Consider the following 13061-nt stretch of genomic DNA (forward strand, 5'->3'; position numbering starts at 1 on the left):
TATATTACACTATATTACATTAAAAAGACTCTATAATATCTGAAAGCTGTAACACTTGAATATTTTATCTATGTTTATACCATAAAACTGTTGACAATAGCAACACATTTTAATATTAATCTGTGTTTGTCACAATGATTTGAAATGGTGTGAAAATTTGGTCTTTCAATCATGTTTTCAATTCTTGAACTGTTACTCTTAGATTAGTAGGAGTACCTTCTGCATGAAAAACATACAGTTAAGTGTTGGTGAGTAAGAGTTTAATATACTTAATGCAATGTGACCATATTTTTTTTAATAAATTAAAATAACAAAAAAAAAAAAAAAATCATATGCTTTATTGATCAATTCTGCTCAAGAAAAGCAAGGGAGACAACTCTGAAAACTAAATTTTAAAAAATTTTCTGTAGGCATACAGTGAGAAGTGAGTCTGCTATTTGCTAAGTATAGTAGTAACTCTAGACATGTTTCAGCTGTATTAGACTTCTTCAGCAAAGCATACTCAATCTTACTTAATATAATTATAGACATGAAATGATTAAATGACAGAAACAACAGGATATTAAATGATAACATTCATGAAGAGGAGGCAAGAGAAGCATGCTGACAATGCTATTGATGACGATAATGAATTTTATCCCCAGATCAGCTCCAATTAAGTAAACCAATATCAAAAGGCATTCCAATTTCATGATGCTGCACTTTCTGTATGTCTAAGACTGCATTGTCCAATATGTTCTTCATTTTGAAGATAGTAGGGAGATTTAGCTGCTATTTCTAGCATGTCAGTTAACTGTGTAAAAGTTATATTGTTGCCATGATGAAGATGATGATGATGATGATGATGATAATGATGGTAATAAGGTGGTAACAAGGAAAAAGGTTGAGAAGATGAATTTAGGGAAATATCATCAATACTAACCTGAGTTTTAAAATAAAGCTAATAGATATATGGGGTCATTTTAGAATAGATTTGATAGGCTTACAATGACAATAAGTTGAAATATTTATTAAGCATATTGGAAATTTAAGGGAAAGAGGGCTAGTTGATTAAATCAACCCCATATTTGATACTTTATTGACCTTGAAGAGATAAAAGCAAAGTTGACTTTGTCAAGATTTGAACTCATGGCCAGAAAATATACTGAGAGGTGTTTTGTTTGATGTTCTAATGATTCTGCCTATCCACCACAAAAAAAAAGTAAAACATTGTTACATTGTTATTATATTCAACTGATATGCATGAAATTGCTCATCAAAACATGCCAACCTCTGCATCCCACTGACATGTTGGAAATCTCTCTGGATTTTCTATCACTACAACAGTGGCCTCTGCTTCTCAGATCTGGCTAGTGTTATGCCGACTCACACATTTCTCCACTTATCGTCACCCATTTTGCATTTACCCTTGGGTCCCTACACTGGCCTTATGTCCAGTCTTTCCTCTCCAGATTAGGAAAACAGCAATTAGAATATGTCCAACTCTAATATTTATTGGAATTTAAATTGCAAGGGTAAGAGACTGAACACTGATATTCAAGAATTCAATTCAGGGGACAAAAGGGATTAAGAATGAAAGTGTTCCAGATGGGAGGAGGGAGGCTAACGATGAATATATAATTAGGAGGATATAATTAAACTTAATCACAAAGGAAAGGAAAGGGAAAATGATGTAGCTAAATGTTTAGTAGTACATCTTGGCCATTTTCTCTTGTGGCTGTCAACTTGCGGCTATTCTAGAGGAACTTTAGCTGTGATAAATCAATCAGTCTTTGAGGATCTGTGAAGAACATGTGCAAGTGTAGAGAGTACTTAATAAGTAAATGTTGAGGTGCTCCATGTCTAAGTGTAGAGAGTAATGATGTGTAGAGACTACTCAAAGTGTAAATGTAGAGAATACTTGACGTAGAGAGTACTCGATGAGTAAGTGTGGAGAGTGCTCGATGTATAAATGTAAATCATACTCAATATGTAAGTGTAGAGATTACTCCAAACATGAGTGTTCAATGAGTAAGTGTAGAGACTGCTCAATGTATAAGTGTAGAAACTACAAGATGTGTAAGTGTGGACAATACTTAACGTGTAAGTGTAATCCAGACTCAATATGTAACTATAGACATTACTCAGTATGTGAGAGTACTCAATGATTAAGTGTAGAGGGTGCTCAATGTACGAGAGAACCCAATATTTAAGTGTAGAGTACCAACTGTTCCATAAAATAATGTTAAATATACAAATAACAATATGCTATTTTACTGAAATAGTAAGAAATAAAATAAAAATGTATTATTAGCATGTGTTTGAGTGTGTACACAAGTACATCTGTTTGGACAAATGTATATATATGTGTGTGTGTGTGTGTGTGTGTGTGTGTGTGTGTGTGTGTGTGTTTATAGCAATATGTTTGTATGTATTTTTTTCTCCTCTCCCTTACTAGTTAAAATAGATTCAAATGTGTAATTTTATACATTCATTATTCAGTTCCACTTTATTCTGTAATTCAATTTAGTTTCTGCAAAAAGTCGATTTAGAAAACAGTTATCTAATTTACCGTATAACTAGTTTAATGTAATTTTGGGTTTATCTAATTTATTTAGATAAATATCTGATTTAGCTTACGATCTATCAAATTTGGTTTGATCATGACTGATTCCAATTCATCATTAATGTTCTCCAATATGTTGTGTTGCTCTAGTCATTTGTTTAAAACTTGTAATATCAATAATTCTTTATTTAACCTTTTCTGGCTTTAATTTTTTGGTTACAGTGTTTTTTATCATTATTAGAATATTCTGGAGGAATAATAGAACAGTTACTATTCTTTGTCCAGTCTATTAGGTTTATTGTAATATTCTGAAAAATTTCATGGAACAGCTACAACTTTTTCTCTTATCTATATTAACAAAACACACACGGTATAGAAGCTATGGCTGTCTGGTTAAAAAGTTCACTTTCCAACTACGTAGTTCTAGGTTCAATCCCACAATATAGCTACTTGGACAAGTATCTTCTATTATCATCTCAAGCTGACCAAAGCACTGTGAGAAAATCTGATAGACAGTAATGCAAAAAAAGCCCCCCACCACCACACATACATACATACATACACACACACACACACACACACACATATATATATATATATATATATATATATATATATATATATGTGTGTGTGTGTGTGTATTTGTGTGTCTGTGTTTGTCCTTTGACCATCGCTTGATAACTGATGTTGGTGTGTTTACATCCTTGTAACTTAGCAGTTCGGCAAAAGAGACAAATAGAATAAGTGCTAGGCTTACAAAGAATAAGTCCTGGGGTCAATTTGTTCGACTAAAAGCAGTGACTAAAATTACTAAAACAAGTGAAAAAAAAAGAATAAAATATACACACAAACACGATAATGATAATGATACAGCACATATTTCCTCCCATATATAGTTATATATGAAATATAATATCAAATTTTTTTTTTACTAGCAAAAATATCCTCTCTGCCATATAATGTACAGTATTCTACTGAAAGTGAAAGTAAAATGGTTCCTAATGTTATTCACTCTCTCTCAATTGACAGTTTTCCACTTCAACAACAAACAACATAAGCTAATTATCATTTGTTTGTATATTAGGGAATCACAGAAGAGCTTGCAATTCTCTGTCCTTTCAATTACGTTTATTATAATATTGTCAGGAAATCAAAGAATGGTCACGTTTCTTGATTTGTACAATTTTTATTAGCTTACGTACATTAGTGATGTCGAGAGAAGTAAGAGCATAACACAGTCATTTTAAATCTAAGGACAGCACTAATATGAATCAATAAAGTATAAGAACCGACTAAAAAGTCAATGGTTCAAGTTCTTTAATTGGCACCACATCCTGTCTGTGGTCTCAACATAAGTGTTACTTTATATGAGTAATTCTAAGAAATTGACTATTATTTGTTGCAGGAAAGAATCACAAGGTGGATTCTTAAAGCTGAGCTAACTGGTAGGAGATCTAGAGGTAGATGAAGAACAACATGTTTAAATGATATTGAAGGTCTCAGTTGGCCATGTTTGGAAATCCAGCCAAAAAGTGCAATGATGGTTGCTTGTGAAAAAGGCCTTATGGAAGAGGTGCCTGAGGCTTGTACTCTCACTCCGCAACCCTCTTAGAAATTGTGAGTAGAGATGATGGATAGCTATCTGTTTTTGAGTTTGTAGTGTCAGATATGTTAGCCACCCCAAACCCACACTTAACTATATGTAATTCATGAAGAAGGCATGTCTGGGTAACTTTTCCCATGTCATTATTTTAAATTACTTCATCAGTGAATGTTTTTTTTTTATCAAAATCTAGATTCTCTTAGTCATTTACAATCTGGCAAGTACTGGTCAGACTATAACATGCTGAAGTGATCTAATATGACTAAAACATGTCCAATTCACCAATCACCATCTTATACTATCATCATCGTCATCATCATCGTTTAACGTCCGCTTTCCATGCTAGCATGGGTTGGACGATTTGACTAAGGACTGGTGAACCAGATGGCTACACCAGGCTCCAATCTGATTTGGCAGAGTTTCTACAGCTGGATGCCCTTCCTAACACCAACCACTCCGAGAGTGTAGTGGGTGCTTTTATGTGCCGCCGGCACAAAAGCCAGTCATGAGGTACTGGCAACGGCCACATTCGAAATGGTGTATTTTACGTGCCACCTGCACACGGGCCAGTCCAGCGGTACTGGCAACGAACTCGTTCGAATGTCTTTTCACGTGCCACTATGTTTAATGTAAATAACAATGCAATTGAAGATTGAAAAATAGGTAATGGGAATATATGCCATATTTCAGGTGTTCCTACTCCAACATGAGCAACACATTAACCATTCATGAATTCATTGCTTAAATAGCCACTAAATACAGCAGTGTAACATTATTGGATATACCAATTTCATGTATTAAACACATTCCTGGCAGCTGGTATTACTCTTTTACTTGTTTCAGTCATTTGACTGTGGCCATGCTGGAGCACCGCCTTTAGTTGAGCAAATCGACCCCAGGACTTATTCTTTGTAAGCCTAGTACTTATTCTATCGGTCTCTTTTGCCGAACCACTAAGTGACAGGGACATAAACACACCAGCATCGGTTGTCAAGCAATGCTAGGGGAACAAACACAGACACACAAACACACACACATATATATACATATATACGACGGGCTTCTTTCAGTTTCCGTCTACCAAATCCACTAACAAGGCTTTGGTCGGCCCGAGGCTATAGTAGAAGACACTTGCCCAAGATGCCATGCAGTGGGACTGAACCCGGAACCATGTGGTTGGTAAGCAAGCTACTTACCACACAGCCACTCCTGCGCCTATGTACATAACACTGTGGCAAAAGAGACCAATAGAATAAATACCAAAGTTTAAAAAGAAGAACTGAGAGTGACTTGTTTGACCAAACCCTTCATGGTTGTAGTCTAATGAGCAAAACAAAAAAAAAAGGAAGAAAGATAATCTGTACCCACCTGTTATTTGAGTCTGTAATTTGTGCATGAAGGTGTGCCCATGTACTGGCAATAGAAGTCACATTACTTTCAAGAGATGAACTGTTGACCTGCAGCAGTAGCATCTTGCCCTCATCAAGCACTTGGAACACAAGGGGTTTCACATGAGACATTTCAGTTTGGATTTCCTTGCATTTTTCTTTTCTGTCTTTGATGGTTTGTAAGGAATCACCTCTGCTTGGTTCACCTGTCAAAGGTATGCAACTGTTCTCAATGCTTGTAATTTCCTTTTCCAGCTGTCCAAGTCGGACATTGAAAGCAATCCACAGTTTCACTAAACGGTCCAAGTGCTGTCCATACAGATTTGCTTGATCTTTCACTTCATCGGTAAGGTCACTCAGACGCTGGTGTTCAGTTCTGTGTTGCTCCCGCATACTTTTGTCGCACTGCTCAGCCAAAGAATCTAGCAATGCCCGGTGCCCTTCCATATCACTGAAGAAGTCCTTTAAGAGAAAAAATATATATATACAGCTTAAAATATGTATTTAGATGAGAACAATAAGGAAAGGAAAAAAAAGAAACAGATAGAGAGAAAGCAAGATTGTAAGAGGAACACTAAAAGATTTTATGCATTTTTCTTTTATCACTAGTCTCCTTATATCATGGCTATCGGTTACTAGAACAAATAAAACTAGGCATTTAAATCTTAAAAAAATTTTAATAGCCATCTATCATACTTAGTGCAAGTATATCAGGAAGATAATTTATGTCTGCTTCCGATGTATGTTGTGTTTTTAAAGACAGCAAATCCAAGAGAGATATCTCAAGAATAAAACCACAGAAAATTTGCTTTTGTAGTGTATCTACATTGAATATGATACACAGATGACTATTTAAATGTAATACTGCTTCTGTTGCACATAATAGTTTGTTGTTCTTTGATATTTAAAATGATGATTTTCTTTTTCTTTCTCAAACATTTTGTTAGAACTGGCAGAATATATATGCAATAGGTGAGGCCTGTAACTGCTGATGGAGTCATAGAATGCTATTGTAACATATGGCACAACTTGGACATTTTAAATCTGGTGAAAAGAGAGTAAGAGAAAGATGAGAAGTAATTGACTGGTACTTTATCTCAGTAACCCCAGTACTCGACTGGTATGTTACTTATCAATGCCAAGCAGATGAAATTTAACCTCAGCCAGATTTGAACTCTGACCATAATAAGTGGAAATGAATGCCACAAGGTATTATATCCATTGTCCTAATGACTTTGCTAAAATATCACCTTATATAGTATTTTTCATTAATTTAGGTGGAGGCGCAATGGACCAGTGGTTAGGGCAGCGGACTTGCGGTCATAGGATCACGGTTTCGATTCCCAGACCGGGTGTTGTGAGTGTTTATTGAGCGAAAACACCTAAAGTTCCACGAGGCTCTGGCATGGGATGGTGGCGAACTCTGCTGTACTCTTCCCCCACAACTTTCTCTCACTCTTTCTTCCTGTTTCTGTTGTGCCTGTAATTCAAAGGGTCAGCCATGTCACACTGTGTCACGCTGAATATCCCCGAGAACTATGTTAAGGGTACACGTGTCTGTGGAGTGCTCAGCCACTTGCACGTTAATTTCACAAGCAGGCTGTTCTGTTGATCAGATCAACTGGGAACCCTCGACGTCGTAAGCGACGGAGTGCCAACAACATTAATTTAGATTGTTAGCCTGTAACATAATTAATTCTAGAGAATTGGAAAGAACAGCTTTTTCCTTGCAGTTTTGACACAGAAATGAGCGTGTGTATATCATCATCATCGTCGTTTAACGTCCACTTTCCATGTTAGCATGGGTTGGATGATTTGACTGAGGACTGGTGAACCAGATGGCTACACCAGGCTCCAATCTGATTTGGCAGACTTTCTACAGCTGGATGCCCTTCCTAACACCAACTGAGAGTGTAGTGGGTGCTTTTACGTGCCACCGGCACGAAGGCCTGTCAGGTGGTACTGGCAATGGCCACACTCAAAAAGGTGTTTTTTACATGCTACCTGCACAGGAGCCAGTCCAGCGGCACTGGCAACGACCTTCCTCGAATGTCTTTCCACGTGCCAGGAAGGTGACGCTGGTAACGATGTAATGACAATGCTTGATAACTACTCACTTTTCAGGAAAAACAAGTATATTACTACTACTACTACTGATGATGATGATGATGATGAAGATGATGATGATGATTCTATTGTATATGATGTTCAGGTACACAAGTCATCAGGAAAGGGATAAAGGTGGGAACAGGAAATAGAAATAAGTAAAGACAGGCAGCAATGACCACCAAAAGTGCATGCAGAGTATATAGAATGAAATTATGCTGGTGCCATGAAAGAAAGCATCCAGTAAACTCAGTGAATCGGTTGGTATTGGGAACAGCATCCATCAGTAGAAGCTGTGCCAAAACTGAGATAATAATGTATGGCATGGTGCCCTAAATTCTTGGATCCTGTCAAACTGTTTAAATTATGCCAGCATGGAAAGCAGATATAAAACGGTGATAATGAAGATAATATCATGGATGTCTGTTGAATAAATGGATAAATCAATTAAATATGTAAAGAAAACACACATAAAACAATCAATGAAGCAATATTTACTTTGTGCGCCTTCAGTTGTTGTTGAAGATGGGTAAGATCCCTTGCAGTGGTGGTGGTTGACTTCTTCAGCTTATTTTTAGCAGTTACCAAGAAATCTGCAAAGTCCTCAAGAAGTTTTTCATATTGGATTTGGATTGAAGAGGACTGGAGTAAAGTCGCCTTTCTGTCCATCACCTGAATAAGAGAAGAGCAAAAATCATTGCAGTTGAGTGTTAATATGGTGATATGACAATAGTCTTCCATAACTAACCAAACAGTCTTGCTTGCACACACACACACTGGTCATCTCTGATGAATGCAGTTATTAAAAAATCATCTGATTACCTACTATCCTGTGCAAAACTGATTGGTAAGATTGGTAATAATGGATGTATAATATTCTTTTCTACTCTAAGCACAAGGCCCGAAATTTTTGGGGAGGGGGCCAGTTGATTAGATTGACCCCTGTATGCAACTGGTACTAAATTTATTGTCCCCAAAAGGATGAAAGGCAAAGCTGACCTTGGTGGAATTTGAACTCAGAATATAAAGACAGACGAAATACTGCTAAGCATTTCACCCAGCACGTTAACATTTCTGCCAGCTTGCTGCCTTATAAAATTGTCTACTTTATATGTGTGTGTGTGTGTGTGTGTGTGTGTGTGTGGGTGTGTGTGTGTGTGTATGTGTGTGTGTGTGTGTGTGTGTGTGTGTGTGTGTGTGTGTGTGTGTGTGATTGTGATTGTGTATGTTTGTGTAAATATTTGTTTTTTTCTTTTTCGTCAAGTTGTATATAAAAACAATTTAACATTAAACTGAGGAATTTATTACTTTTTTTGTAGAGTACATATTTATTAAACATTTACAAGAGGTGTGTGTGGCAGTGACTTGAAAGTTTCAGCCTGCTAGCTTTATACATATAGTTGAATATTATCAATACAGCGAACAAAAGTACCTTATGATATTTAATTCCATACAGAAACTATGGTTCTTTGCATCAAGGTAGACTTTGCCATTGACAAGACAAAAAAATATGAATACTAAGCAAAATACTTGGAGTCAATATACTTAAGAAAATTCTTGAAAACAATGCCTACAGTTCTAAAAACTGAGACTAGTAATAAAATACACACACATACATCTTGCAGTTCCCACTGCTCATTTCTCTTTCTCTCTCCTTCCTCTACTAGACATGAGTAGCCATGCAGATCCTCTACAAGAACCTGCATTGCCTCTACTTCTCATAGTTCAATCCCTCATCCACTAGTGTGAAGATTCCCCCACCCGCCCAAGGGTTTATAAGTTCTGAAAGCTGCATGGTGACCTCAATAGTGCAGGTGGCATGAAAAAAGCACCCAGTCCATGCTGTAAAGTGGTTAGTATTAGGAAGGGCATCCAGCTGTAGAAGCCATGCCAAAACAGACATTGGATCCTGTCAAAGCATCCAACCCATGCCAGCATGGAATATGGATGTTAATGATTATGATAATGATGATGATGTATATGTATATATAGTTGATATTTCTTCACAGAACAAGGTTAACCATGCTCCATGCAAAGGGGTTGACACCAGTTAGCAGAGTATATTGATATAACCTATAGTAGTTAAAAGCCTGTATACTACTTCGTATGTACACCTGTTTCCTTCCAAAAATTGGGAGGTTAGGAAGCATCATACAAAAAGAAAAAAAAAAGAGTGTTGTCATTATTCCAATATATAAATTTCTGTGTCAAAATGACAAAAGAGGAACAGCTTTTTCATGAAACTGGGAGGGCTTCTTATTAGGAAGGAGTGACTGACTATAGAAAGAATAGCAATGGGAAAGAGAAAGGGTAGAAAGAAGACGAAAAAAGGGGACAGAAAGAAAGATGGAAAAATGGACAAACTCTGTAAATGCTATGTAGCAAAGCATAAACACAAATCATCAACAAGACATACCAAGGCTTAATTGACCAAGTTTATTGTATTAGTCTTTTCTTTCTCTTCTTTTCCAGCTTTCATTTTACATTCCCCTCTTTCCTTTTCTCGTTTTTCTATAGCCACTCAGATTTTGCTTATTAAGAACCCCACTGAATTTCATGAAATAACTGCGCTTCCTTTGTATTTCTGACACAGAAACGTATATATTGGAATAATGACACTGCTTGATAACCTCCTACTTTAGGAGAGAAACAGGTATGCGTGTTACCTGTATAGGCTTTTAACTATCATATATACATATGTGTATATGTCTGTAGGTATGTAGAGACATGCATTATTATTGTTATTATTATTATTATTATTTTTATTATTACTGTTGCTGTTGTTGTGTCAACCAAATACTCTTTAAACATAGATGAACATATATATGTAAGGATGTATATATGCATGCATATATAAGTGTGTAAACAGTCAACATCTATGTATGTATGTATGTATGTATTTATTTATCTATCTATCTAGCTATCTATCTATCTATCTATCTATCTATCTATCTATCTATATATATATATAATCATTTATATGAATAGATATGTGTCTTTTTATATATATATATCTATATCAGTCTGTTAGTGTCTATCTCGCCCTCCCCCTCTCTCTCTTTATATATATATATATATATATATATATATATATATATATATATATATATAAAGAGAGATGATGATATATATATATATATTTATACATATGGTTGGATGTATATAAAAATACATATTTACATATACACACATATGTACTATATATAAAAATGAATATACATACAAGTTAAATACATATGCACGCACGCACACACACACATAAACACACACACAAATCAAACTTGAAGATATCTGTATAAATTTTCTTTATAATTTTTTAATGCACTCAGATCCAAAATGAGATGGGGGAAAAAAAAAGAAAAAGATGAAAATAAAAGCCTTTGTATGTTGACAATGGAGAGTAATTGTTGCATTAGAAGAGATGGTGGAAGACATGGAAAGAAGTGATGAGGTCAGGTCTTTTCTGAATGCTGCTGGTTGTCACAGACAAAATGACAAATGATTAAGAAGGGCAGTGATAGACTACACAATAGATCCAGCCAACCCATGCCTATATAGGTGATATGTAGATGGTAAATTGCTGTTGTTGCTGTTGACGATGATGATGATGCTGGTGGTGGTGATGACGATGATGATAATGATGGTAGTAGTGGTGATGATGATAGTGATGATGATAATGATGAGGAGGCAGGTAATGACAATGATGATGATGATAATGGGGTGGTGGTGATGGTGGATGTGGTTGTGATGGTGGTGATAATGATGTGGGAGGTAGACAATGACAATAATGATGATGAAAATGATGAAGAGAACAATGATGATGATGATGAAGAGAACAATGATGATGATGATGAAGATAAAGATAATAGTGATTGTGATGTCGATAACGATGGTGATGATAATGATGATGACAATCACAATTACGATGATTAAAAGAATCTCTAGGTTCTTACTTTTCTTTTAGCTTCCATGTAGGCCAGTTGTAGATCGGTAAACTCACTGAAAATCCAGTTGGGGATGGCAGAACTTTCATCTTCTCTACTTTTAAACTCATTCAAACTGCTTTCAAGTTCTTTCAATTGTATTTCAGCTTTCTAAAATATAAACAAAACATAACAACACAAATTAGTTAAAAGAACATTTTAAAATATATCTCTTTTACTTGTTTCAGTCATTTGACTGTGGCCATGCTGGAGTACCGCCTTTTGTCGAGCAAATCGACCCCACCACAGTAATTTGGAATTTATGAAATGAAGGTTTTATATCACTCAGAACATACGAAACAAGGACAAGTTAAAAATCTGAATGCAAGCATGGATGTGTAGGACAAATTTAGGAAAATACCTTAAACAGGCAAAGGGTTAAAATTGCTGGCCTTGTACCAAAATTTGAAATGATGTTTGTTGAGGGCAGTAATTTGGCAGAATTGTTGGTGCTGGACAAAATGCTTTGTGAGTTTTTAGTTATAGCTCTTTTATGTTCTGAGTTCAAACCCCAATGAAGTATATACTTTGCTTTTCATCCTTCTGAACTTGATGAATACTGGTATTAGCCTTTTTACTACCATATTTCAGTTGAGATGCTCTTTGTTTCTTTCAATTAATTTTAAACATAATAAAGAATTTAGTAAAATAACTTAGTTATCATTAAGCTAGTGTTAGGAACATAGATTGTGACTAAGGTTTGGTGGAAGATTTTAATTCAGAACTTTTGAAAACAAGACATTTGTACTATAGAGCTAGAGGTGGTTTCAGCCAGGATGGTATCAAAAGCATTAATGTATTAACTATAGTTTCATTAATTTATTTGTTTTTATCTTTGCTCTTCCATAATGGCATGGTATTGTTTTATGGCCGGATGCCCTATCTGTCCATGTTTTCCAAGTAAGGGATCTTTTATTCCACATCTTCAAATGTACAAAGCCAGTGAACAATTTGTTGACAGGGGAAATGGCAACAATTTCACTACTTGTAGCTCAGTAGCGGCAGCTTTGTTCAAATGCTAGGCATTTCTATTGGTTGAGATATTTGACATCTCCCACTCTTAATGTCATCCTTATTTCCAAACAAAAAAAACAACTGGTTTTACTATACACAGACTTACTACATTTAAAAATTGAACTGGTGAGAATTAAAAAGTATTATTTCCAGGAATAGGACATGAGGTTGTTCAAATATTCAGTTTTCAACATGGTCCAGCTAATAATAATAATAATAATAATAATAATAAAAATAACAAGAGTTAAGATCTTCCCATTTATAAAATATTCTTTCAGATATGACCAAATGACCACCACATGACTGACTGGACTATCAGATGTTGTTACACAAAGCTGGTCACTAGTGTGCTTTACATTATTTTAGCATTCAAATGACACTACCCAGTTCGCTAGGCAAGCAAAACAACATTCACCCCTTAT

General features: G+C 35.5%; 1 protein-coding gene across 9 annotated transcripts in view; it reads right to left on the reverse strand.

Moving 5' to 3' along the window:
* Positions 1-13061, reverse strand: part of LOC106881484 (muscle-specific protein 300 kDa) — an 815448-nt gene that overhangs the window by 113677 nt on the left and 688710 nt on the right. For all 9 annotated transcript variants that reach the window (XM_089350452.1, XM_014931925.3, XM_089350453.1 and 6 more), the window contains 3 exons: positions 11596-11736; positions 8141-8314; positions 5517-5998 (listed from right to left, as the gene is read on the reverse strand). In XM_089350452.1, coding sequence (XP_089206578.1) covers positions 5517-5998; positions 8141-8314; positions 11596-11736 — 797 coding nt within the window. The remainder of the gene's footprint in view (positions 1-5516; positions 5999-8140; positions 8315-11595; positions 11737-13061) is intronic.

The sequence above is a fragment of the Octopus bimaculoides genome, chromosome 4 (assembly GCF_046866305.1).
Source record: "Octopus bimaculoides isolate indiv1 chromosome 4, ASM4686630v1, whole genome shotgun sequence".
Classification (NCBI taxonomy): domain Eukaryota; kingdom Metazoa; phylum Mollusca; class Cephalopoda; order Octopoda; family Octopodidae; genus Octopus; species Octopus bimaculoides.